Here is a 27,016-nt window from a genome sequence, read left to right as displayed (position 1 = left end):
TCGTGAGATCGAAGTTGTTTGGGCTCAAAAGGTTCCACCAGTTCGCAGGCTTATGTAACATGCAGATCATTTTGAGGTCCCCGGTCCCGAAGTGGAGCTTATTGTTTTGTGCAGTTGAGGATCTATGATATGTTGATTATGACTGTAGTTTATAGAAGGTTGCAGACGCTGATCAATAAATTAACTTGATTATTGCCTAACTTACTGGATAGCTCCAATTGAGACATCCAATATGCCTCAAAAGGGGCCTGAGCACTCTACTCCGTACTATCTCCGTCATTTATATGGAGTATAATGTAAGTAGATAAACAGAGATATATTTATGGACTGTGTCATCAAAGAGCTACCAAATAGTCCCATTAGTGTGTTGGCTCTACAAAGTGTAGATGTTCCTACATGGAATGCTAACATTTTATCTCTCAAGCTACGTACATGTACATCCAGATGTACAGATTACGTGCACGGCCCAATCAAAGCGACAAAGGATAAAACATCTCACGGCAAGAGAGAAGTCCAATTTTCAGATTTCTCTTTCTTCCTGCCTTACTTAATTCCCTTCCACGTCGAAAGAAGCTCTTTGGTTCCCCCTCCATAATTGGTACGTTTCAAAAGTCTCCCTGGAATTTGCATCAAGGGGTGTTTTGATTCATTTTTCCACCAAATAATCTGATTTATTCCAATGCTGAAACACTTATAGTTCAGCCCTCACGACTCACATGCCGACGGCAGAAAAGTAAACTTATCGTTAAGCAATATTGTCAGAACATACCTGATACCATGCCTCCTGACTTGAGTGCTACGGCCAACTCTAATATGTCACGACCTCGCGCAGCAACAACGGCACCCGCTATGGCGTCGCAGTCTTCAACACCACGACAATCAGTACATGCTCCTCATACATCTGCAGTACTCCCGCCCCCGGGAAGCCCACCACTAGGAACGGGGGATTATGGCATCACACGTACCGCCCAGGGTGAGTCCATACTTGGCCGTCATTTTGTTGGATTCGCGGACTAACGGAACAAGGGCCATTGCGTCATCCTCAGCCGCTGACACCTTCGGATCTCCATCTAGTGCTTGAGAAAGAGCAAGAAGCGATGGTAAGTGGAATTCCAGAGCCCCAAAGTATATCCGTGGATCCACCCCTCAGTCGCTGACGCATCAAAACTCTCCGCAGGTGAATCGATTGACACGAGAGCTATCTCTTCTCCGCCAGCAAACAGCGTCCGTGGCATCGACAGCATCTTCCGCCTCAACATTTAACGAGGCAGATGGCGCACGGGCATCACCCACCCTCAGCAGCTCAGCCCAGTCTCATTCTGCCCGACGGCACCGGTCCAGTTCAAGCCTCAGCTCAAACCAGGGCCCGCAGTCTTCAAGTGTCACTGGAATTGCTCCCTCACGAGAGATACCATACCGCTCGACAGACCATTCTCGAACGGTTCGCAGCCGTGAGCCATCCATCACATCTCGCCGACCCTCCATCGGGTCAATATCCTCATTCTCTCACAATAACAACAGCGTATACCCACACCGAAACTCGGTGTCACAGACCCAGTTGGGCCATTCACCTGGAAGTTCGCTCTCGCGGTTTGAGGAGGCCACACATCACAGGTTGGAGGTGGAATACATGAAGCGGGAGAATGAACAGCTCAGGAGGCGGGTGCGGGATCTGGAGCAGACTTTAAAGAGGCAAAAGGAGGACTCGGGAAGTTGAGGTTTCTGACAGACCATCTGAATCAGTAATGCCTGATTTTTCAATTTGCATTCGAACCCATATCATTCTTTCGCATTGCCACCATGGAGGCAGTGCCCAACATTTTCATATCAGGGGGTTTGCAGGCAAACACATTCATAGCAAAATCCTAGTTTTCACATGTGAATTTATTTTTCTAGGCAGCTCCATTGAAAATCATGTAGTCCAATTAAATAGAAACCAAACTAGACCAAACCGGAAGAAACCCAAATGAAATTAGCTACATGAGGCGGTGCAACAGCCCCGCCATACGTCATAACGTCATTTGTGGCGCAGGAGGTCTCGTTAGATAAATAGTCGCATCACCACCTGAGAAATAAGTTATTCTTTAAATTTCTCTAATTATTCTCTTATCCTCTACCCTCTACCTAAAATAATCATGTCTCACGCCACTGTTCACGTTTCTGGCATCTCGTCAACAACCTCCGAGAAGGAGGTTCGTGACTTCTTCAGCTTCTGGTAAATTACCACAAATTAATGCTTTATTTAACAACTTGCTAACTGGAACAGTGGAAAAATTGTCACCCTCTCTATTACCCCAGTTTCTGGTGAACCCGACGCTCAAAAGTCCGCCACCGTGACTTTTGAAAAAGAAGCGTAAGCTACCCCGCACCCAATCTGAACATTTCCGCCCACATGAAACACAAACTAACCCAATCCCTAACAGCGCTGCCAAGACTGCCCTCCTCCTAGACCAGACTCAACTAGGCACCTCTGCCGTGCACGTCGAAGCAGCCCACAATATCGAAGACCTAGCCGGCGCCCAAGCCGCCCCCGCAGGTAGCGAGACCAAGGATGAAGAGCACCACATCGCACAAGAAGATAAACCCCGCTCGCGCATTGTCGCAGAGTACCTGGCGCACGGATACGTGGTGAGCGACAATGCGATCATGAAGGCGATCCAGCTGGACAAGAAGCATGGAGTCTCGAGCCGTTTCACGTCGGCGCTCACCAACTTCGATAAGAAGTACAATGCCACCGAGCGCGCTAAGGGAATTGACGAGAACTACCAGATCTCCAATAAGGCAGCCTCTGGCTGGCGCGGCCTGAGCTCTTACTTCGAGAAGGCCCTTGAGCACCCCTCCGGTCAGAAGCTGCGTGACTTTTATGTTCAGACCGATAAGCAGGTGCGTGATATTCACGCTGAGGCTCGTCGTCTGGCAGATCTGAAGCAGGGTAAGAGTGGTGAGGCTACGCCTGCTGCTACCGCTGAGCCTGAGGCTCCTGCTGCTGCCCCTGCTCCTGCTCAGCCTGAGGCTGCTGCTGCGCCTTCTGAGAAGGTGTAAAGGAATCCTTGAAATAAGGTCTTAATGTGGAGATGAGTATTTGCGCTGGGCGTTTTTGTCTATTGCTTTATCTTTTCCCTTCTTATGATGCCATGTCATGTTCATAGTTAATTTTCTTTCTGCCTGTGTGATAACCTGAGTTTGGGGCCTTTGCTACAAGTGAGCCTTTCATAACTATCCGATAAGCAAAGCAAATGGACATAAAAATTGATTTCACTCCTGAGATTTATTGTATTGTTTACTAAAGTACAATAAAAGAAGATGGTTGTTATTCTTCATGATATCATTATCCGAATTTCAAAAAACAGGATCCTTTCCAAGTACATGCAAACAACATTCCGCCTCAATGTTGTTTACCCTTGGCAAACTTCTCCGCCTCAATCTTTTCTAGCGGGTGTTCGGGGTTGCTTGTGAGCACATTGTCCCTGTAGTCCTCCGATGATCGCCGCGAGGTCTCGTGTGCTGGGGGTTTGCCGACATTGGTTCTGCCAGAGCCAGGGGTCTCCTGCTGCTGGGAGCCAGATTGGCTCTCTGGAGGGGGGGATTGGCGGCCGGGGTTGGGAGCAGACATTGTGGATATTGTAGAATTGGACTTGATGTGCTAAATAGATGGATAAGCGTGAGTTTCTCGTGGGAAAATGAAGTATGAGATGATATGGTGATCTAACCTTCAATTGATGTAGCTTGGCTGTAGAATATTTCTGTGTTTAAAGTGATAGAAAGAAAGATCAGTACTTCTTTTTATTCTTGAAATTAACTGACGTTATCAGGTAAACCGGTAGGGGGTCATCATGATGACGTGTGTAGTGGCACTTGGAACAAGGTCTCCATTCTAACTTACTAACAACATACAATGTATGCAAATTCTGACATCTTAACTGAACATAGGTGTCTTGAAGCTTGTGCAGGAATCTTTATTGTTGTTCAACATACTATGAGAGTGGGATATAGCTATAGATCCTTACTATACACACATCGGCCCTGTAATATTTTTCCTTTGTTTCGTTCTACAACTATTACTTCTGTTAGCTTCCTTTTTATCTCGCATAGTTAACCTCACATATGATTAATCGTCTATTTCTATCCATTGCATTGTCATTCCACTTGCCGGGCTAAGTAGGTAATTGTAGCATTGAAATAGAAAATGTATTCCAAAGCCACAGCAATAGCAGACACATAAGCTTTTGGATCGCAAATGACTAGCATTAACCCTGTCCTATGTTGTATAACATAAATACATGCGGATCTTCAAGTCGAGTTCAAAAGTGAGCGCCGATGTTCGGATCTGATAATTGCCTGCAAGACATATGACGTCATTTATCACGTTTGTTTTGACCTCACATCTTCTACACTCCAATAGGTGAACTAAAGGATTCCAAAAAAATCACATTAAACTAGTAGAAATAACTACTTGTATATGGGTAAACATGTTATCGTGACACAGTTTCTAGTAGACGACCTGAGGCATGTACTATCCCATCAACTGTAGACAAACGCATCGTTTGCTCAGGGTTTTGGGCAACAAAGGCATGCTACGACCTTCCAATGTTCTTTCCCTGTCGGTATATGAATGGATGGCCTTAAGGCAAATACTTGTGGAGATGCACAAGTAGGAGAGAAGGGCGCTTGCCATTGGAAGGTGCGTATTCTGGGAAGGTGCGTCTGCTGAGGGTATAACCCGCCCCTTCTTTTCCCCCGTTCATTGGCATTGAAAATGGAAAAAACAATTTTTGATTCAAAGTCTCATTTCAAAGTTGTTAGGCAATGCTTACTGCTTGGTTTTATTGTGAAGTGCCAACTAGGAACCTTGAAAGTCAAGTAAATGCGCAGATATTTCATGGGCTACCTATAAATGAATAGCTGCAATATAGGATGAAACAGAACAAGGTATACAGCCTAAAGAGCAGTTGGAGTAAAAAGTAAGACTTCATTTGATTCTAATTTAAGGTGAGTAATATATGCAATCCCCCCCAGATGGCTGAGTGGGTGAGAGACACAAGGCCATCTGATTGCTGGGTGAAACAATGAGACCGGGTGATACCGCATTGGGAAGCTCAGTGATGATGACACTGGTTAGGATTTCGATCCCCACCAGGAGTAATTGGGGGGGTTGCTCTTTTTTTTTAATGCTTTCCTTTACAAGCTAAGATACCACCAGTATGAGAACTTTGAACTTATCTCCCGAGGTCATCAGTCAACTGAAGGATATCTATCACCTTCCTCATCACGTTGGGATTTAATGTTCCTTACGTTTGGTATCTCGATGAGGTTACTGTAGATATGTGATTCCTGAGGCCAACTTCTGTCATTCGCTAACCCATTATCATGCAATCTGCAACTTCCAGACATCCACCAGATGAAAGCCATCTACGATGGGCTCAGCACTCGACACGACTTGGAATACAACTGGGCAACAGCGGCAGCCATGATGTAGGAATGAGAGTGGTGCTAGGCTAGCCTCTGTCATTAAACAGCATCATCACCGGTGAACCAACTAACAACATTGCAACCCCATGGCATTGGCAGCTTGTGCAGGTAAATGGCAGACCTCTTGCTTCTTTTGTGGTTTTCTGCTAGTTTTAGCTTGTTGGGTGTCCTTATAGATACCCCGGGCCTACATGTAACATGAGTAATCTTGAAGCGTTCTTGTAACAATGTGGATTCGGTTCCGAGTCCACCTATGTGGCTGGTATCTACGGTACTACAGGTTCCAGACTGGAATCCAACATTCGTAGCATGGCTGATGTACTATATCATGAGGAAACAATGGGCTCTTCAGGGGAATCTGTGCATCGAAGAGGATTAGAAAGGTGGGGAGGGGGAATACCCTCGAGCAGAATGTCCACAGGTAGGACTTTTAAGAGTACATCAGCGAGAGCATGGCATGAAACAGACATGACGAAAGAAACACGGAGGTACAGAGCAGACGGGACATGATCTAAAGAAGCAGGAAAGACATGAAATGGGCATATGGTCTCGTGAGGAAAGTGTGGAAAGGGTAAATAGATAGAGACTAGACGTCCGAGGCATTGGAAATTCGAAGCTTTTTTTTTGTTTTTCTCAATCCATCTCGGTTATAGTCTCTTAGTTGCCGTTGGCCTGCATGCCCGCTGCGGCGGCGGCTTCTGCGTTGGCAGCGGCGACCATGGCCTTGGCGTCAGCTTCATGGAAGACGCCTTGAATGACCTGCTGTTCTTCGGGGCCGAGAACCTTGGTCAGACTCTCGTAGAGCTGGGGCTGTTCTTGCTGGAGGTCTGGGATTGAGGTTAGCAGGCTATACATAAAGGGGATATTCTGTGGAGATCACTTACTGAGCAGAACATGCTTGAACATGCCATATGGCTCCACTTTGTCCAGAGGGGTCTCTAGAAGGCTCTCCTCGTCCATGTCATCATCGTCATCATCGGTGTAGGCGCCGAACTTTTGAGCCTCCTGGTTGAGGAAGTCGAGGTAAGCGGCACTCTCGTCGGTGACATCCTCTTCCTCAAGAGCTGCTTCAACCTCATTTTCATCCCACTCGACATCTCCATCCCAGTCATTGTCCTCGTCATCCTCATCATCCTCATCATCGAGGGTAAAGTCGGACTCCTTGGTAGCATCCTCACGTTCTGAATAAATTCTTAGCCTTGGGGGAACACAACGGGAGATTTGGGGAAACGTACGCTTGAGAGCAGCAGGCAGGGTCTGGAAGAGTCTGGTCACGCCCTGCAACAGTCTTGGCCATCCCTGCTGAACACTGACCGGAACATCTGTAGCCTTCAGGGTAAGTAGAGAGCTGATTGCGGCAATTGATAGCTTCTTGTCATGCACACGTTTGAAGTTGTCAATGTTAGCGAACCAAGTGCTGAAGAACTTGTTGGTCCAGCCCTTGGCCTCCATAACCTGAAGACTAAGAGCTGAGTTGTAGTAGATAGCGTTGATGACCATCTCCATCAAGTGGATGCGGTACGACTTGGTGCGTGCCTCGCCGGCATCGATAACCCGCATAGCCATCTCGATGAACATAGGGATGTACTGGTCAATGTGACCCCGAAGGTTGAGCATCAAGGTCTCAGCAAGCTTGCACCCGCAGATGCGGTCAACTCCACCAACCTTGTCGTCAGAGAAGATGTCCTGCACCATACCAACCATAGCGTCCAGGTAAGCTGGGTTCTGAACCAGCATATCAGACCCATACGCGACATAGTTGTCAAGGGCGGGGAGCATGTCTACACACAGAAAAGTCAATAGAAATTCAAAACGTGTGCATTGATTGGACTTCTTACCTTCGAGATACAGCTCAGCACCAGCCTTGAAGGTCTTGTGAATAAGCTCGAAAGCTTGCCACATCGACGGGGAAATGGTCTTGGATGCGAATGTGCAGCTATCAATGATCTCGAAAATTTCGTTGTAGAGATCTAAAATAACCAATTAGAACTGGACAAACGCTTAATGGATTTGAGGAAAAACTTACCATAGAGCTTGTTCTCCAGGGTGATGCTGATGACGGGCATCAAGATGGTCTCCAGGTGCAGAAGCACGTCGGGGGTGCTCTCGAGTGTGAGAATCAGGGTACCGATGGTCTGCAACACGCCCAGAGCGGTGATGCTCTTGTCGTCCAAGAAATCGCCGTAGCCATCTTCGTCGCCACCCTTGGAGGCGTTGCGCTCCAGGAGCTCACCAACAATACGCATGTAGGTATCGCGGAGCTGCTCGCTCAGCGCCACAGCGAATGGAGTAAGCTCGGCAGAGAAGACCTCAACAAAGTCCTCCATGACGTTGGCCAGAGCATCCACATCGACCTCATTGGCCAACTTGAGAAGCTGCTGCATAATCTGGGGGATGTTCTGCTGCATCGATGTACGGATGACATCGTGACGGATAAGGGGCTGCAGAGCAAGGGCAGCCTCAACTCGCACGGGAAGTTCGGAATCGGTCATGGACTCGAGGATGTTTCGATAGATAACCATCAGGTTGTTTGGGTCCTTGAAGTCGAGCTGCTCAAACTTCTCCAGGGTGTCGCAAGCACGGGCACGGAGGAAGCCGTGAGGACTGCGGAATTCGGGGAAAACATGACGGACGAAGAAGTATTCGACCTGGTCAGCAATCGGGCTCTTCTTACCCAGTATGACGGAAGCAAGTGAGCCAATCATTCTCAAAGCGCCCTCTTTCTCCCTGGGCTGCTTCTGCTCTTCCGGCTCAGACTCATACTTGCTGACAACACTGTTCACGAATGTGAGGATCGAGAAGGTCTGCTTCTTGCGGTTCTTGGTGAGGGAAACCAAGAAGTTTGTGGCAGCAACATCAGGAGCGGACACTTCTTCGTAGAAGTTCAACTTGCGGTGGAGATACTCGGATGGATCGTCCTCGAAAAGCTCAATGTCTTCGTCTGATTGGCACAAGATAGGGAAAACGAAGTGGGCGATCAGGTTGTCCATGTGGGGCTTCAAGTGGTCCCACATGGCCTTTGGCTTGACACACTCCTCCATAAAGACCAAAGTATATGAAAGTGCGGAGTTGCTGAGCCATTGCGTCTTGGACACCCACTTGTCAATCTCCGTCAAGTATCCCTTGAGAATTTCGGGGGCGAAAGTGCTGATAAAGGTCTTCGCGTACGGTGTGTAGTCGGGAGTAGAGGATTTAGTGATCGTGGTGGGGTTGCCATATCTGATGAATAGGCGGTTCAGATTGGCGTATGACCACTTCTTGCACTTCCACCAGTGGTTCATCTCCCTCTCCTCCTTCGTATCTGCCATTGAGTTCGCAGGCGGTGTCTTCGAGACAATGCGCAGGAATAGTGTACACCAGTCAACAGTTGCCTGATGAGTTTGAAGGCACGGAGAAAGCTCGAACTAAATTCGCAACAAGTCAATACAAATGGCCTAGCCATACGCATGCTAGAATCGGGGTAACCAACGTAAATTGCGTGCTTGAAAGCCTTCACCACAATACGGAGCATCTCCGCAGCCTCGAGACTTTCTTCATCAACAAGCTTCGATCCGATGCTGAGAAGCTGGGGGAATGAATGCTCCACGATCTTATCGAACTCCTCTCTCTTCTCGCCAGCCTTAAACCTATAGACTCGGCAGACTGCCAAGAGACACTGCAGACCCGCATAGACCGTACTTGCGTCATTGGTGCCGAGGAGCTGCAGAGTAAGGTCCAAGAATCCGGGCCACTGCTCGGGGAAGTCGTTTTGGAGAATCTTCTGGAGGAGGGGAACCAGTTGATTGCGGACATTGGGAGGGGTCGAGGCCAGAGCAGGGATAAGTCTCTCCCTGAAACTGGGCTTCTCGGCTTCAGGAATTGGCGTACGCTGGGGGCTATCTTCAACGGGGGCCCATCCACGGGTAATACGGTTCTTCAGGTAAACACCGGCTATAATAAAGAGCGGGGTTAGTTAAGAGAGGAGAGTCCTTTCGCGATCCAATATGTGCAACTTACCAGAGAGCTGAACTGCATTGTTCTGCTCGCCCTGCAAGATATCCAGAAGTCCATTGATAAATCCGGGTTGCGTCTCGGCCTAGATATATCAACCACGTGTGAGCCTGACGTTCGGTGCCCCGCCAGTTGATCCAGAACGTACATATTTCAAATCAAGCTCCGCTTGCCGGCGAATATCCGCATTTGCGTCTAGAGTAGACTGAATGCGATCTCGGAGGGCTGTGACATCCATCGCGCAACAATCCCCCAAACACCAGAAAGTCAAAAAATCTCCAAATAAACTGAGAACCCCGAGGGAGACGCGGACCGGCGCCGATGGAAGAGGGGCGAGGCGAAAGAGTCAATAATTGAAAGGACTTGAATGTCCTGAAGAGATCGTATGGATCTTGAAGAGAAGGGGAGAAAAGATGTGTTCTTCAAGAGGAGGGGGATTTTTTTCGATTTTCCGACTTCTCGGGAGGCGGTCGCCCCGCAGCTAATCAGAGGCCGCACACACGGATTTTCTTGGAACTATGGACTACAAAATGTTGTATGTATGGGCTTGGGGTTAATTACTAGAAAATATTACATGGAGTATGAGTATTGATTTCGATGATATTTCATTGTTTCATGTTCATTTCTTCGTCTCGATTTACATTGTGATGAATCCTCCATGGAGAGAGATTCATGACTACCCAATAGGGGCCAAGGTATTAAACCCATATACCCCCTTAAAGATTGAGTATCTTTACATGTAAAGAGAGGCCGCGAAGATGACATCTCGCTTGATCAACTCCTGAGCTTGCTGCATCTTAGTGTAAAGAGTTGGGTCGCCGACCAATTTGGCCGCATTCTTCACTTCGCGACAAGTCTCGTCCAGTCGTGTGATCACCCGAACGATAGTACCTTCCATCACGTCTGTGAGGTCTGTAATGCGATTGAAAGACATGCCCTTGGCCCACTCATAGACAACTTCAGCGAGACCAAAGCGTGGCTTGCTGGCGAAGTCATTGGAATCTTCACTAGACTGGATGACTTGATGCAGGATCTGGAAATCATTCACTTTCTCGGCGATACGAATGATCTCCTTCTGGCCCTTCTCCAGCCGAGGAGTGAGGGTAGGCGTGCTTTCCGTCTTCTCCTGGAAGACAAATGCAGAGAGAAGTGCAACAATCTCCTCTGGTTCATATTCAGCAAGAACGTTCTCGAGAACCAATTCGGTCAATACCAGCTCATCGGCGGAATGAATCTCGCATGCCACCTTGCCCTTTAGTTGTACACGGGAGTGTTCGTCAACAAAGCCGAGCTCCCTCAGCACGTGAATTCGCTGTTCATAATCCGGAAGTAGTTGAAGGTTTTGGTCGGACATCAGTTGCTTCAGCTCCGAGATGTTTTCTTTGACTTGCCACTCGTCGTGTTGCATCTCAAACTATTAGACATTAGTAAAGATGTTCAGAGGGATAGAAATAAAATACTCACGTGGTTCACGAAATCAGGGCATTGTAGACAGTGACATGACTGAGCAATCTCTGCCTGAGCCTGTCGTTTGTCGAGGATATCGCGGATGTCCATCTCTTTGATACGCTGCCAGTCGATTTCGTCCCAGGCAGTATCGATCCAAGAGCTGGTAATCTGGCGCAGTTCCGTTTCTGCCCACTTGGAGGACTCTGTTCCCAAATTAGTCTTTTTGAATAACATGGGCAAAAAGAAGCAAATATCCTCTTACCTTTCCTAATGTTCAAATACCACATTGGTTTCGTGATCTTAACCAGAGTGTTTGTTACGCACTCGAGATCGGATAATGGGATCTTGCATACGCGGAGGCTCATGTCACCGGCGTGAGTTGGAAGCGATTGGAAGTAGGGTCGGAACAGAGGCAAGAATGGAAGAATGTCGGTGGGGTGTCGTTTGCTACTCAATGTTCCGATCTCAAGGACTTGGATACAGGGCACTGCCCCGACAACTCCCGCGGAAACTCCATCGCGAATAATAACACCAGCAGTACGGAGCCCCTCCTATCTTCCACGTTAGCATTTTACCAAACACGTACTATCGCAACGGAACATGTGAACTCACCTTGCGGTACACAACCAGCCTCTTCATTGTGAAAAGACGCTTGCCGACAGGCGATGATAGCAGTCCTGTGTGGAACTCAGCTGTGAGTTTTCGATACTCCATAGCGGCGTTATGACAGGCCAGCAAATCCAGATCACAGATCTCACAGGGTGCCCGTTTGATTTTCTCAAGACTTGCCTCAGATACCTGTACTTGCTTCTCGTGTTCCGGTAAGAGAGCTTGTGTTGCATTTTCACTAAAACTCCGCTTGATCATTTCCTCAATCTTTAGGGCTTCCACGCGCAATAGATTCAGTATCATGTTGTATGTGAGGCGGAATTGAGACCTAAGCTTTGTGGGATCTCCAAGAATCATCTGTTTCAGCGAGGCAGCAGATGGGGCTTCATCTTTTCCGCTGTTGGTCACAATAACGTATCCCACCGTGTCAAGACCTCTACGACCAGCACGTCCGGCCATTTGCGTATATTCGCCGGGTAGGAGATCACGGAAGCTTTTGCCATCGTGCTTACGGAACCCGGAAAATACCACAGTTCGGGTGGGCAGATTCAGGCCCATCGCGAATGTTTCTGTGGCGAACAGAACCTTGACCAGAGACCTAGCGAAGAGGATTTCAACAACTTCCTTCATGATAGGCAGAAGACCGCCATGGTGCACGGCGATACCTCTGCTTAGTAGCTCGCGTAGGCGAAGAATTTGAGGTAGCGTGCGGTCCTCAGGCTTCAAGCGGGTGAGTGACTTCTCAATGAACATATGTGTCAAACTCTTCTCGCTAGCATTGCTGAAGTCTTGGTTTGACAGTGAATCCGCGTTCTCCTCGCATCGCTTCTTAGAAAAAACGAAGACACATCCCGGTAGCAAGTCTTCTTGACGAAGATGCGAAACAAGATGCACCCAAGTGTTTTTATCTTGGGCCGCACTTGTACGACCGCCACCACGTCCTGTGCGAGCAATGTTGCCTGTTCCTCGGTTGGCATACTGGCCGCCGCTCTGTCCCCGACCTCGCTGCGGACCTCCACGCTGCGAGCCGCCGCGCTGCGGGCCCCCACGACCACCTCTGATATTTGCTGGCTGACCGCGTCCCCGGCCCTGAGGGGCCGGTGCTCTAGCTTGCGCCGACTGCGCCTGAGCTTCAGCCTCCTTCTTGGCTTTGGCCTTATCTTTACCGGACAGAATATCATCTGCTTCCTTCCAGCCGCTCTCAAGGAATCTTTTGTTGGCGTCGACGATCTTATGCTTGCTCTTTCCGGCCCAGAGGTAGTGCTCCAGCGGGACAGGTCGCTTATGCGTCGAAATGACATAAATGTCCTTCTTCTTTGTGCGGCCCACCCAAGATGCGAACTCTCGGGTATTGGGCACAGTTGCGGAGAGAAGAATCAATGTGACATGCTCTGGAAGCATAATGATGACTTCTTCCCATACCACTCCTCGTTCGAGGTCGTTCACATAATGCACCTCGTCGAAAATGACGAATTCAACATCCCGGATGAGATCAGCGCCTCGGTACAGCATACTTCGCAAGATCTCGGTGGTCATGATGAGACAGCTAGCTTCCGGATTAATTTGAACGTCACCGGTCAGGATACCGACATCGTCGAATTCGGTTCTGAAATCACGGTATTTCTGGTTACTCAGCGCTTTGATGGGAGACGTGTAAATCGCTTTGGTCATGTGTTTAGCAGCCAAGGCGATTGCATATTCGGCCACAACTGTCTTTCCTGCCGAGGTATGGGCTGCAACAAACACCGAATCGCCATTCTCAAGGTGGTAAACAGCCTCTTTCTGGAAAGTGTCAAGCTCGAAGGGCCACTCTCTGGCCATATCTGGAACCAACTCGTTGAAGTTCGGGATTTCCTTGTTCACGTCCACAACGTGGGCCCACTCTTTACCTTTTTGTTTGTGAACACCAGCGAGCAATTGACTGCGCGGCTCCAATGCCGGGAACTCAACCGGCAGCAAAGCGTCAATGTCTTCTTCGTCACTAACATCATCAAGTTCAGCATCTGCTCCTATATCGACACCCGCAGTTTCTTCAGGTTGTTCCACCTTCAGATCGCTTTCCTCTTGAAGGGCTGTTTCGACCTCTTGGGCGCTCTCAGTGGCGTCTTTGGATTTGGATTCATCGAAATCAATACCATTATCGAAGCCAGGAGGTGTTGTCAGAAGACCTCCCTCGGTGCCAAAGTTTATTATGCGATCGAGCCCAGATTGCTTCCCGTTTGTCGATTGTTCTGTGGCTTGAGTATCGGCTTCCATTGCTGCCAAGGCTTCAATAGCATCTAAGCCCCCGGGAGCGAATGGGAAGAAACCAGCAGCACCTCTGACAAATTCGGCACGGCCGGCAGGTCGGCGGAGAAGCGATGTGGAATTCTTGGCTGTTGCGCTTGCAGCAGGGACCGTGACTTCCTGGTATCCAGTTACTCGTCCTTCCAGTCCCTCTCTTGTGAACCGAGTCACCGTCCGTGTCTGGGTTGGGGCGAGTCCGAAAAGGTCTGCATAATCTGTCGGAACGTCCCATCGTCTGCGAAAGTTGTTAAAAGCTGCCCCCCGCAAATGAAAACAAGATGATGATACTTACTTTTGGAGAGAGTTCAACCATGTCGTGCTGAATTGGTCTGATGGGGTCAGGAACTCATTTTCAAGCTCTGTTAACAACTCTTGAGCACTCTGAGGAGCTTGCTTCCGAGGTTGGAAGTTCTCGATCTTGCCATCCTCTTCGTCTGCGAGGCGAGCATCGAAGGCTGCGGAGTCGAACTGTTTGCCATCCAGGTCTAACTGTTTCATTGGGGAATCGAGCGAGTCAGCCATGGTGTTGAGAGATGTATCGGAGAGTCAACCGGTGAGTGAAATTATGTCGATGATTGAGTCGGCAGTAGCCGAACCCCACACCGATATGTGTATCGATTTCAAGTCCTGGCGGAAAACCGGAAGGAATTGTTCTCTGACGTGATAAAAAGAGGTTAGATAGATGGCATTGAATAAGCGGGTTAAGTTTGACGGAGTGTTCTGAGAGATTTCAGACAAGATTTGTAGCAGCAGGTCTTGGTAGTAAACTTCGATGAAAGACGCGCGAGGCGGTATGGTCCGGCAGTATCCATGACGTCGGTGTGGGGTTATGCTACAATCCATACACATTTACACCGTACATACTTTGATGCTTGTTGGTGAAAATCATGACTTGCGTTTGTTGTTTGTTAGCTACTCGTCACTTGGACCGCAGTTTACCCGCAGTTTGCCAACCAAAAAGCCCTAAATTGTGACGCCCAAGTGACGGATAACTCAATGTCAGAAAGCAACAAGTTCCTACAATCTAGAGATGTAACAACTGCCAAGTGCCTATGTGTTACATCTGCTCTTATATGAAGGTTATACGTAGAAAAGTCCATTGCACAGATTAAGACTTTTTCCGCCTTTTCTTTTGCTGTTGACCAACGCTATCCGAAGACGAGAGACACATCGGTGCATTGTAGACTGTCCTCTACATCTCGAACGATGTAGCTGCCGCAGGTACATGATACCGTCACTCACTATCCTCTCAATTTCCAGTATAACAGCGAAGTGCTAACATATCATGCTATTATACATGTAGTTGAGCCGGACAAGCATGGCACATGTGACATGCTACACCTATTTAAGTCATTATTCCTTGCTTGTTTAATTGTTTTATATTTTTTCAATTCGAACAAGATCATATGAGCGGAAGGAAAAATATGTGACCTAACTTTTTGTACTTCAATCAGTCATACAATGAATTGTGGATGTAGCATGAAAAAAGACAAATGGGATCGAGATAATATGATATACGCCCCTAAGCTCCAAAAGGGTATGTAGTGCAAGAATGACTCCACGGAAAATAAGAATATTTGCTTTGTTAGCACGACAAGAACAGTTCCTAGTAAGGAAGGGCTAATGAGTCGTCTTTCTGCAAAGTGAAGACTAGACCATGACTGTATACAGACCATATTTAGCAGTATGCCTCCTTGTCCAGAGAGATTTCGGACATTTGTAGAATCGGTATGACCAGAAGAAAAAGAAAATGACGAAAGAAAAGTAAAAATAAATGAGACCGGATGATGTTAGGTAGGAAATTCCCTGTAACATCAGACATAGAACGTTAACGGCAAGAGAAGATAGGAAATGTTTTCCGATCGTGAATGTTCAGGGAGAATTCAAAAATCCCCTCCAGTGTGGCAATATACCTGCACATATTAGTCTAATTCCGCAAAGTTGCTATATTGCACACTCACAATGTGCGGCCATCAGCGCCCCAGCCAACTCCAGCAGTGGAATCTGGCTCCTCGGCGCCGGGGCCATGCATTGAATTTCGATCAGGAAGATCATTGATTATGTTTCTGATCCAGCGGGGAGAGTGTGTCTGCTCAAATCCGAGAAGCTGTTGGCGATGCCGTTGTTCCCTTTCAAAGGAACGGTTGTGTACCTCATTAGCAATCTGACGCTGATGTCGAAGCCTCTCAGCAGCGACATTGGCACGAATTTCATATGTGGTGAGTCGCGAGGTGTCGTATCTTCTTTCTGCTCCTGTTTGTGGTCGTTCGATGCGCCGTGGAATGGAGCTTGGTTGCTGGGATCGGTGGTTCAAGCCATGGGTGTCTAGACTTGGATTAGAAGATCCAGTCGTTTCGGTTGAAATACTAGTTTCGTTGTTGGCCGCTTCTGCATCAGTGCCAGTCCGAGAGATAATTTCAGATCTGAGGGGTGTATGCTCTGAATGTGAGGTCGAATAACTGAGGGTGATGCCTGATTGGCGATCATGGTGAGAGGGCGTAGCTTCCAAAGGTCGATCCCCTTGAGATATCACCACAGAGCTCTGGCGCCTTGGATTGGATAAAGTGCGGCCCAGATGGCTATCTCGGGAGACATCAGAAGAATCGTAGCGATGCAGGGGCGAAGTAGGACGATGAGTGCGAGTGGCGCCATCTGTGGAACCATGATTTTGCGGCCGAGCCACTGGTTGAGGTTGAAGACTCGCCCTGGCCGGGCGCTCTGGTCGTTCAGTAAGTCCTTCTTCTAGCCGCGATGTCCAGCGTGCCGTGTTCAAAAACTCCATAATCAACCTTTCTCTTTCTGTCAGATCCTGAATCAAAGACTCTCGTAGAGACGACCGCTCCGTTTGCTCTCCATTCCGTTCAGTCTGGAAGTCTTCGCTGTCGAGTCGTGCTCGTGGCGTCTCCAGAATATCATCGCCCAGGGGGTGTCGTTCGAAGTTCTCTGTGGAAAGGTCCGTGTACACTTCCTGCAATTGCGGATCATCAGAATCTAAATGGAGTATTTGCCTGCGCATAAATTGTTGGCGAACATCGGCCACGCCGGCTCTGCCATGGCCCTCCAGCCATACAAGAAGGTCCCAAGGCTCGGGCGAAAATGTCATACAACGAACGGCACCACCCTCAGCGCATGATCTGGACGTCGGGAATTGACAAATAATAGCAGAGTCGTCGTCCGAGTCGCCAAAGTTCCTGTAAATGGACTCGACGTCGATAACTGTGATGATTCCAGATTGGGACCCGATAGCGCATAAGCGACTGGACGGCGAGAAAGCGACAGTGAAGCAGCACGCATCATCCGCTCGCAGGCCAATGTTCATCTCCAGGCGAGCTATAAGCTCCCATTCCCATCCCGTGAGCTTCTGTCCAGATTCAGTTGTCCCAGAAGATTCCAAATCACGAGTAATTTCATAAAAGTAGGCGTGGTTCTCATCCCCTACAGCCGTGAGCAGTTTAGAATCCGGAGAAACTGTCGCATAGTTCATACAAGTCGGATGATGAAGAACTTTCAAGACTTTAGCGCGAGTCAGCGAATACACTGTGACTGTCCGATCATTATTGCTATTCATGTGAGTTAGCATGGTCAGCATACACCAATTTTCCGACTTGCGCGCACCTCAAAATCACGACATCTTCATCTGCCAACTCCTCGCTGCCCCCATAGAAACGATGAATGGCCACTGAATTGACAATGCTTCCACCAAATTTGTGAAGCTCTACTTCAGGGGATAATCTGCTGCTTCTATAGCGGGTTGACGCAGATTCGCCATTGAAATCTGACGAAGTCAAACTTGACGGTGGGTCAAGATCGAGCGGAAGCGCACTATCCACATCGGCCTGGAAGGGCGCATCGCCATGGACTTGCATTCCGCGATCGCCGATGTGAATAAAAGCACATTCCCCATTTTCTGGGCCCCCAACTACTATCCACCCATGTCCAGCGACCAGACAGCGCGGCTCAAATGGGATCACGGCTACACTTTCGCGCTTTTGTGCCGATATATGTATTGAATACACGATTCTCTCGACGACGACATAAATGCGATCGGGATCAACAGTACTAATGTAGTTGCGAAGCTGTGTGTGACTAGAACAGAGCTTAGGTCAGGTTGCGCACGGAAGATAAGGAAGATAAGTGGGTTGATCAACGAACAAGTTGGGGATCTTGAACGGGAAGAAGCGTCGCTTGCTCGGGAGGATGAGAGCCTCGGTTGGGCGATGTCTAAGACCACATTAGAGCTATTTCCGATAGTATGCTGCACCAGACTCACAGATTCGAGTCCGAGGTCATGGTGGATAGAGCTAAGCCAGAGATGACATTGTTCGAGCGGGGAAGTTTGAAGACAAGACGGGGGCTTCCCGTTGGAGTATGGCAACTTGACAGTTAGAGGCACTTCTTTTTTTTTCCTTTTGTTCTTGAAAAATTTCTCTTTGAATAGTCTGTGCTCTTTCTCACTCTCTGCAGTTCAGAGTCAAACTGGGTGCTTTTCATGGATGACGTAAGACATAGGACTGGGACAAAAAGCCGGGGAACTGTAAATTCCAACTAATGCGGTTTGACTGTCACCCCGGAACCGGCCATGATCATTCATTATGATGCACTACACTGTGTATTTGGGAATCTTTTTTTATTTTTAGATTCTGGATTCTATATATTCTATATATTCTATATATTCTATATATTCTATATATTCTATATATTCTATATATTCTATATATTCTATATATTATTCCATATATTCCATAATGATACTCGCCAAGTCCCAGTTCGTGCGGTCAAATGCGGTCAAATGCTGAGTCCCAACGATCTGGACCAGGCGTTGTTTCCCCTCCCGAAGTACATGGATTGTCATTAACCATCTAGATCCAGGCTGTCTTCTAGGACTATTCTCAATTTTGTCTCAGGTTCAGCCAAATCAACAGCGAAGGGGAGTTTACCGACCAGGTCACACGACATGTTGAGAGTATGACTGGTTCACCCACTGGAGATACACGATCGTCGCAACTGCTATGAGGAAGAAATGCTTATTGCGACAGCTCTTTTACACTTTGTACAATATTATCATATATAACACCAGATCGTATATATGGGTCTCGGGAGTAGCTCGGAGCTAAGGTTGTGAGTCTTTTGCCACATCGGAATGATATGCCATTGAACTGCCACCTTATTACTTACTACGTGTGAAATATGTAGTTTGAACTCCTCTATTTGTCTAAATTATCCCCATATATCTGAATACATGCCAGCAGATTGAAAAATCTATCGCAATTCAGTATATCTATATCATCTTCCAATGTATACCCTCACAAGGCGGTGAGCTCGGTTACCTAGGAGGCTGTCGGCGGCAACTCTGGCTCTCCCGTCCTGATTGGTCAAATCCCGTGGTTCTACCAAGTTCGACGGGCCGAAGCTCTCCGTGCAATTTCTATTTCCTTTTCCCCTTCTTTTCGATTCCATCTCTCCATCTCCATCTCTTCAACCCCTTCTTCTGTCTTTTTGCTTCACGATTGAGTCGTTGGAGTATCTTTTTTTTCTCTTTTATTAATTAATTTATCACAATGCTTCCTCGCACAATTACTCGCGCTGTAAGCTCTACCTTTTTCCCCCGAAAAAATTCTACGCGTCGCACGTCACTGACTCAAGTTTCTCACAGCTCCCGCGCGCTGCTTTTGCTCGCACTCCTGCCTCCAGACTCCCCGCCTCATTCCGGAGATGGAACTCTACAGAGGGTGGTGAGGAGAAGGTAAAGGGCCAGGTCATCGGTATTGATCTCGGTAAGTACTGATGCAAGATGGAACTTGACTTTTAATCCAAATAGTATTCTAACATGATTCATTCTAGGTACCACCAACTCTGCCGTCGCTGTTATGGAAGGCAAGGCCGCTAAGATTATTGAGAACGCCGAAGGTACGTTAGGAAAAAATTTCGACTCCTGCGGACAAGTGGTCAAGCTCGAATCTAGGAGGCTTCCACGGTCTGATGGATCAAATGGGATTGAAAATTAACTCGATCTTTCAATAGGTGCTCGCACTACTCCCTCCATTGTTGGTTTCGCCCAGGATGGCGAGCGCCTGGTCGGTATTGCCGCTAAGCGTCAGGCCGTTGTCAACCCCGAGAACACCCTGTTCGCTACCAAGCGTCTGATTGGTCGCAAGTACACCGACGTTGAGGTTCAGCGTGACATTAAGGAGGTTCCCTACAAGATCGTCCAGCACACCAACGGTGACGCCTGGGTTGAGGCCCGCGGCCAGAAGTACTCTCCTTCCCAGGTTGGTGGCTTCGTCCTCAACAAGATGAAGGAGACCGCCGAGGCCTACCTCGGCAAGCCCGTTAAGAACGCCGTTGTTACCGTGCCCGCCTACTTCAACGACTCTCAGCGTCAGGCTACCAAGGATGCTGGTCAGATTGCCGGCCTGAACGTTCTCCGTGTCGTGAACGAGCCTACCGCTGCTGCTCTTGCCTACGGTATGGAGAAGGAGGCTGACCGTGTCGTCGCTGTCTACGATCTCGGTGGTGGTACCTTCGATATCTCTGTCCTCGAGATCCAGAAGGGTGTCTTCGAGGTCAAGTCTACCAACGGTGACACTCACCTTGGTGGTGAGGATTTCGATATTCACCTCGTCCGCAACATCGTTGCTGAGTTCAAGAAGGAGACCGGTGTCGACCTTACCGGCGACCGTATGGCCATCCAGCGTATCCGTGAGGCCGCCGAGAAGGCCAAGATCGAGCTGTCCTCTTCCCTCCAGACTGAGATCAGTCTTCCCTTCATCACTGCTGGCGCCAGCGGCGCTTTGCACATCACCCAGAAGATGACTCGTGCTCAGCTTGAGGCTCTGGTTGACCCCCTTATCTCCCGCACCACTGAGCCCGTCCGCAAGGCCCTGAAGGACGCCAACCTCCAGTCTGGCGACATCCAGGATGTCATCCTGGTCGGTGGTATGACCCGTATGCCCAAGGTCACTGAGTCCGTCAAGTCCATCTTCGGCCGTGAGCCCTCCAAGTCCGTCAACCCTGATGAGGCTGTTGCTATCGGTGCCGCTATTCAGGGTGCCGTCCTGGCTGGTGAGGTCACTGATGTTCTCCTGCTCGATGTCACTCCTCTTTCCCTCGGTATCGAGACCCTCGGCGGTGTCTTCACTCGTCTGATCAACCGCAACACTACTATCCCCACCAAGAAGTCCCAGACCTTCTCCACTGCTGCTGACATGCAGACCGCTGTCGAGATCAAGGTCTACCAGGGTGAGCGTGAGCTCGTCCGTGACAACAAGATGCTCGGTAACTTCCAGCTTGTTGGCATTCCCCCCGCTCACCGCGGTGTTCCCCAGATCGAGGTCACCTTCGATATTGACGCTGACTCCATCGTCCACGTCAACGCCAAGGACAAGTCCACCAACAAGGACCAGTCCATCACCATTGCCTCCGGCTCCGGTCTTTCCGATGCTGAGATCCAGTCCATGGTTGAGGAGTCCGAGAAGTACGCCGAGACTGATAAGGAGCGCAAGGCCGCCATTGAGGCTGCCAACCGCGCTGACAGCGTCCTGAACGACACCGAGAAGGCCCTCAAGGACTTCGAGGATCGTCTTGACAAGGCTGAGGCTGAGACTATCAAGGAGAAGATTGCTACTCTCCGTGAGTTCGTTGTCAAGAGCCAGTCTGGCGAGAGCACCACCACTGCTGAGGAGCTTAAGGAGAAGGTCGACGATCTCCAGACTGCCAGCTTGACCCTCTTCGACAAGATGCACAAGGCCAACAACGAGCAGCAGCAACAGCAGCAGCAGGGTGGTGAGCAGCAGGGTGAGACCAAGCAGTAAATGCTTTTTCTCTTTTGTAACTGCCACACCTGAACCGTAATTGGTTCCTGTATTTTTTTTATCAATTTCCTTATGTTTTTTCTTTTTCCTTTGTGTTCAGAGACTCCCTGATTTTGCATCTCCTTTCTTCGCATTTACCTGTACACATACTTTCAAAGCCCTTTTTTTACCCCTTTGCGTTTTCCGGTGTATCGGTGTTCAACTACCACACCCATGTATGATCCTATATTCTTTTCTCTTCTGCCCTCGTGCCACTGTTCGGGTTAATTGCCTGGAAGTGATCATGCCGGGATTGTCTACAATTGTATTTAATGACATTACGGCAGGGGGGCCACAAAAAAGGATGTGGTAGGCTTTGGCTTTCATGGGCATGTTACAATAGAAATCGGACAATTCTCCTCTCGCTTCACAATTATTTCCAACTCGCAACTATAAGATTTAGTATCAACGTTATCATGTGTGTAAATGTACATATACTTTTCGCCGATCTTGTGGTGACACCCGGGGCAGTTGAAATCTGCTAGCTCACGGATGCAGTCGTAGTTGCTTCCGGCCTGTCAGCTTCTTAGCTCTAGATGTACATACATCCATGGATGTAGGTACATATGTACATGATACCGGCCAATCCAAATTCATAGCACAGAGGCAAACACCACACTGCTTCACTGCAATATGATGCGCTTTCTCACTTTGCAGCATGTGAACCGTTCCCATATACACTCTGCATATGTTGTATGGGATAACAATACACTCTTTAGTATTGGCTAATCATAATAGTAATGAGAATATTCATTCGCCTGCTTATGTGGCCTCCTTGACGTCAGGCTCTACAGAGTATATCCGACTCAGTTACAGACGATATAAAGGGCGTTATATCTAGAATAACACCCCTATATTTTGCTGCATCCTCTGTGTTGAAGCTAGAAGCGATATATATAAACGATCTAAAACGCATCAATCGTCCAGACGCTTTTTCCACATATAACCAGGGATATAGCAACCAATGAAGGCAATAGTGGCCAAGCCAACTATGATTACGATGTACATAAGTGGTGACAGTGGCTTTTATTCCCGGAATACGGAATCCGGAGTACAACATACATTTAAACGCGTTTAATCAGAAGCATATTACTGGACTTACAGAATCATGTCCACCGCAAAGTCAAATATCTGGAGTAATGACAACAATGATAGGCCAGAAGCTCCTAATTGATGGGGTTTAACCCTTAGTCACCCAGAGCACACGTTGAGCCAGTGACCTGGAACTGCATGGCTATAGCAATCTATTGATTTAATTCTGGGGTCTGCACCTCCACTTCGTACAAGGTTTGAACTGGACCAATCGAGACTATTGCCTCCTCATCCTTGCATTATCCACTGAGAATCAAGGCTAGTTCAATGGTAGTGAATAGAATTCAGTTGAGAAGGGATAGAGTTGAAGGTATGAGAAGGGGGAAAGGACTACAATATTCATAGTAAAAGGGTTAGGTTTCTGCAAGATTGTATTGTGTCCCTTGTGTCCCCTTGACCGGAATGCATGATCTTACAATTGTCCTTGATACATGTTTCCAAGGGAGAAAACAAGATTTTGGCCGTATATTAAAACACGAGAAAAGCAACTTCTTACTATTAGGCCAATCTGGACTCGAACAGAGGCAACTGTGCAGGTTTTCCCTGCAGCAAATCATCGTTGTACACACCAGTTGGGCTGCCACAGTGGGTCTTTTCGCAATGTAAATAATTATTTCTAATAAGATTATGGGCTTGTAAAGAACATTTGAAATAGAAAGATTTGGTACGGAGTATCTAAATTTGTATAATAGATTGGATATTCAAAGTGTAAGACGATTCTTAAATTAAATCCCGGGTTCAATGTAGAAAATTTTCAAAACGCCATAAATTCTCCCTTCGTCGATCACTTCTGGTGTGAGACCATCTGCCTTAGCGTGCCCCCTAGTACGAATGATTATTTCCATTTCTCCACTTTGTTGACATGTGTATTTATTTATTTATTTTCCCTCTCTTGCTGAACTTTTCCCTTTTTGTCATTACTTGCCTTTACAAGCTAAGCCCTGGCGTTTGTTGCAGCCCCATCCCTCTAAGAAAATAAGTCGGAGAGAATCAATACGGAGTATAAGACCCATATTCTAGTTACAGTTTTGGGGTAGGGTTGACTTTTTCCTTGATTTCTAATCCTTTGAAAATAAAATTATATAGACTTGGGATCTAATAATGGAGTAAGTACGGAGTACGGAGTACTCCGTACAGATTAGAAGATAGTACAAAATCAAATAGATTTATGCCACCAGACAATATGTGGAGAGTAAAGGTGTGGGATATCAGATGTGTTGACATTTGATTCTTCCCGCTTCTATGGCTACCATGGAACTTCTCAGGAACACTGTATTACATAATCTCCAGAATGAGCAGACCCTTGGCAATAGTAGATCTGTTGCTTATTATTGGATAATTAGCTAGGAGATGGAAAATTCAATCATGGAAGCTCTGATTCGAGGCTTTTGATGTTTAGCTTTTCAATTGTTAGATACATAAACCGACTATTAATAAGGTATTTTTTTTCTAATTTGGTTAAAAAAAAGGAGCTAAATTTCAGAATTGAAACTTGTCCCTTAATATTTTAAAATCAGTAATTGGACTTGTCATTCCCCTGAAGATGTCAAGTGACTTCCAAATTTGTATGGAGATGCCGATCATTGGTCCGTTATATTAGGCTCCATTTTGATCCAAAGGAAATGAACATTTAGGGCTATCCATGGATGACGCTGATTTGTTTATTATACTAGCGTCGAGCCAATTCCATGGATGAGTTGTCTTTTCTTGTTTTGGAGGAAAATAAAAAACCATTGTATATACAACCTTGGAACAATTGTAAACATGTAAACATGTACATATAATTTTCATGTTTTTTGATGTTCCTATATTCTATTTCTCATATTTCAATACTACAATCGAGATCCCCTGAGAGCCATGAGATCCTTAAGATCCCCTGAGATCCCCTTACGCCGTTAGGGGAATTTTCAAGATAACGGGGGTGCAGAAGGGTCGCGCTAGTGGAAGAGTCATTTCTTATTTTCTATTATTATATTATATTAAATTATTAAATTATTTTAGTTTATTTCACATTTTTTTTTTTTTGCATTATTTTACTATTTTACTATTTTACTATTTTATTAAAGATTATACTTAGAGGTCTGAATGTCAATCCTTTCCAAACCGTCGACCCATAGATCGGAGATGGGTCTTCCCTTTCGATCCTTGTCTCATCCTGTTTTCTATTTTTCTTCTTTTTCCTTTCCTTTCCCTTGACTTCTTCATACTCTCTTCAGCTTTTGGAGGGTTCTTGTATAACTTCTAGCACATCCATAATGACAACTGCACCGCCGGTGCATCACCCTGGCCCCGATAGTGGTATACCCGGTCATCTCGTCAATCTTCCTCGCTATCATCCCATTGCCATGAATCCCAATCCACCTCCACACCAAATGCCACCTCCGGAGCAGATGGTACAGAGCCACCATTTCCGTCATTTTGCACCGCCAATGCATGAACATCACCAAGGAGTACCACCAGTACACAGTCCAGCTACTTTGGAACATATTGAAGCTCGACTCCGGCAGCTAGAGCATGATGAAATGGCTCGGAATGCAACCCGTAGTCGTATTCTGGCAATGCGCAAGCATGAAGATGAGGAATTTCGATCAATGACCGAGCGAGCCGAGGCAGAGGAGGAGGTAAGCCGAAAATTTTGGTACCAGGTTGAGGAGTTAGAATTCTAAAACAAGCTTCAATAGGATCTCCGAAGACAACGCAAGAAGTTAAAGAGAGAGTCCATGGGCCTAGGACTCAATGCCGCGAGCGACTCGCCGCCTCTACGGCCCACACCACCTCGCCGATTATCAGAAACCAGTGCAGCAACAACATTGGCTTTCTTCAAGCAACAGAGCCCCCCGGAGCCCCGTCAAGCACCTCTTCCACCTTCATCTCAGGCACCACCCTCAATGCCGCCACCTCATATGCACGCTCAGCCTCATCATCAAGCTCCTCCACCTCCACCACCATCTCAGCATCAACACCCAATGCTTTCCCATGACTCAATACACAGCGCGGGCTCCATCCGCCGCAAGCAAAAATACACCATCAAAAATGTAGAGGCATGGGGGGAACGTCACGGTCGACCCGCAGCTCATGACCCATCAGGCCGAGCATTGTGGAAGCGACCCTCTGACGGAAGTCTAGTATATCTCACCTGCCCGATCCACGGCTGCGGGAAATCCGACTTCGTCACTCTCCACGGCTTCATGTGCCATCTCACCAAGAAACACAAAGACCGCACACTGGGCAGCCAGTCCCGCGCCCTTGAAGTTTGTGGTGTAGTCTACGACCCGAACTCTCCCCTCCCACCAGTCATGAACAACCACCGGGCCTCAACAGAAGGAAGCCCGCTGGGTTCTAACCCCATGGACCACGACGGCGATCAAAACTACGATGAGATGGACTCCGAGTCCGAAGGCGAGCTCGAGGGCTCCTACCGAGTCAAAACCGAAGTTCTAGATCGGTTCATGCCCGACGCCGAGGGCACTCCCGTCGACTCCGCGGCAACACCTCCCAAACACGCAGTCAACGGATCAACCAAGCAGTCTATCTCGTCTATTATCGACCGCACCCCGGAAACAGATTCCAGAGAGGTGCTGGCGACCCTCCCACCATCAGAATCGGGTATCCAGGGTCCATCCCCTACACCAACCGAGTCGTCTGTGCCATCCAAGCGCAAGTACGAATTCTCGCCGCCAGCTGCGGAAAAAGAAAACGCCGAGCCTTAGTGACCATGCGGAGTAATGTTTATCTTCAATGTCGATATCCGCCGGCAATACATATATACACCTACATAATTCTTTCTTGAGCGTCTATGGGTATCAGGGCTCTCTCGATATGATAATCAATTGCATCATGTTACTATTAGATTTTTTTGCTGTATCTTCAAATTGCTGTTTTCGAGCGTGGATCCTTGTTATAGATATGTTTATATACCGAATTTTAGGTCGTGAATTCCTGGATCGGGGTTCCTCCGCTTTATGAGGGCGCTCAAGATCTTCCTCACTGAGTACTTAACATCACAGGGGAATTACTCCTAAGGCCAGTCCTGACCTCGGAGAGTGGCCGAGGCTGGAATCACCAGTGCACCTGCTGATTTTGCTTAATAGGATGAATTGGGCAGTGACATCCATCCAGAGCCAGGCCGGGCCCGAGGGGCCTTGGTGTATGCTTAGTGATCTTCAATTCTATCCATCCATGCCACCCGTCTTGAAGGCAATTGAAAGGCCGGATTCCTTGATTAGCCCCCATTAGCCAACTCCCTTGATGTCCCCATATTCTTGTCTCTT

The 27,016-nt window shown here is 47.7% G+C and overlaps 8 protein-coding genes across 8 annotated transcripts; 4 read left to right on the top strand and 4 right to left on the bottom strand.

The window, feature by feature from the left end:
- Positions 1–777: 777 nt before the first annotated feature.
- Positions 778–1,717, top strand: PGRI_072130 (uncharacterized protein; the record flags this gene model as incomplete). Its single annotated transcript, XM_040794927.1, has 3 exons — positions 778–973; positions 1,027–1,100; positions 1,178–1,717. 3 exons carry the CDS (start codon positions 778–780, stop codon positions 1,715–1,717), a joined length of 810 nt encoding a protein of 269 aa, XP_040652604.1.
- A 418-nt stretch (positions 1,718–2,135) lies between these two features.
- On the top strand, positions 2,136–3,042 carry vip1 (putative actin cytoskeleton protein (VIP1); the record flags this gene model as incomplete). The annotated part of the gene is made up of 3 exons (XM_040794926.1): positions 2,136–2,215; positions 2,267–2,353; positions 2,424–3,042. The coding sequence occupies 3 exons, from the start codon at positions 2,136–2,138 to the stop codon at positions 3,040–3,042; spliced, it is 786 nt and encodes a 261-aa protein (XP_040652603.1).
- A 343-nt stretch (positions 3,043–3,385) lies between these two features.
- PGRI_072110 (uncharacterized protein) lies at positions 3,386–3,613 on the bottom strand (the record flags this gene model as incomplete). Its single annotated transcript, XM_040794925.1, has 1 exon — positions 3,386–3,613. The coding sequence occupies one exon, from the start codon at positions 3,611–3,613 to the stop codon at positions 3,386–3,388; it is 228 nt and encodes a 75-aa protein (XP_040652602.1).
- Positions 3,614–6,126: 2,513 nt separating this feature from the next.
- On the bottom strand, positions 6,127–9,697 carry PGRI_072100 (putative nonsense-mediated mRNA decay protein (Nmd5); the record flags this gene model as incomplete). The annotated part of the gene is made up of 8 exons (XM_040794924.1): positions 6,127–6,296; positions 6,354–6,650; positions 6,705–7,250; positions 7,308–7,439; positions 7,496–8,873; positions 8,939–9,399; positions 9,466–9,544; positions 9,608–9,697. 8 exons carry the CDS (start codon positions 9,695–9,697, stop codon positions 6,127–6,129), a joined length of 3,153 nt encoding a protein of 1,050 aa, XP_040652601.1.
- A 495-nt stretch (positions 9,698–10,192) lies between these two features.
- PGRI_072090 (SKI complex RNA helicase subunit SKI2) lies at positions 10,193–14,325 on the bottom strand (the record flags this gene model as incomplete). The annotated part of the gene is made up of 5 exons (XM_040794923.1): positions 10,193–10,873; positions 10,924–11,111; positions 11,171–11,459; positions 11,521–14,038; positions 14,096–14,325. 5 exons carry the CDS (start codon positions 14,323–14,325, stop codon positions 10,193–10,195), a joined length of 3,906 nt encoding a protein of 1,301 aa, XP_040652600.1.
- Positions 14,326–15,631: 1,306 nt separating this feature from the next.
- On the bottom strand, positions 15,632–18,093 carry PGRI_072080 (uncharacterized protein; the record flags this gene model as incomplete). The annotated part of the gene is made up of 6 exons (XM_040794922.1): positions 15,632–15,716; positions 15,765–17,238; positions 17,290–17,363; positions 17,419–17,889; positions 17,956–18,024; positions 18,074–18,093. The coding sequence occupies 6 exons, from the start codon at positions 18,091–18,093 to the stop codon at positions 15,632–15,634; spliced, it is 2,193 nt and encodes a 730-aa protein (XP_040652599.1).
- Positions 18,094–19,361: 1,268 nt separating this feature from the next.
- PGRI_072070 (Hsp70 family protein) lies at positions 19,362–21,614 on the top strand (the record flags this gene model as incomplete). The annotated part of the gene is made up of 4 exons (XM_040794921.1): positions 19,362–19,388; positions 19,457–19,577; positions 19,645–19,710; positions 19,825–21,614. The coding sequence occupies 4 exons, from the start codon at positions 19,362–19,364 to the stop codon at positions 21,612–21,614; spliced, it is 2,004 nt and encodes a 667-aa protein (XP_040652598.1).
- Positions 21,615–25,000: 3,386 nt separating this feature from the next.
- Positions 25,001–26,455, top strand: PGRI_072060 (uncharacterized protein; the record flags this gene model as incomplete). Its single annotated transcript, XM_040794920.1, has 2 exons — positions 25,001–25,366; positions 25,427–26,455. 2 exons carry the CDS (start codon positions 25,001–25,003, stop codon positions 26,453–26,455), a joined length of 1,395 nt encoding a protein of 464 aa, XP_040652597.1.
- Positions 26,456–27,016: the final 561 nt, after the last annotated feature.

This window comes from Penicillium griseofulvum (assembly GCF_001561935.1).
Source record: "Penicillium griseofulvum strain PG3 chromosome Unknown contig_6, whole genome shotgun sequence".
NCBI lineage: Eukaryota > Fungi > Ascomycota > Eurotiomycetes > Eurotiales > Aspergillaceae > Penicillium > Penicillium griseofulvum.
Note: the sequence above shows the minus strand (reverse complement) of the source record. Positions and strands in the feature narration are given on the sequence as shown.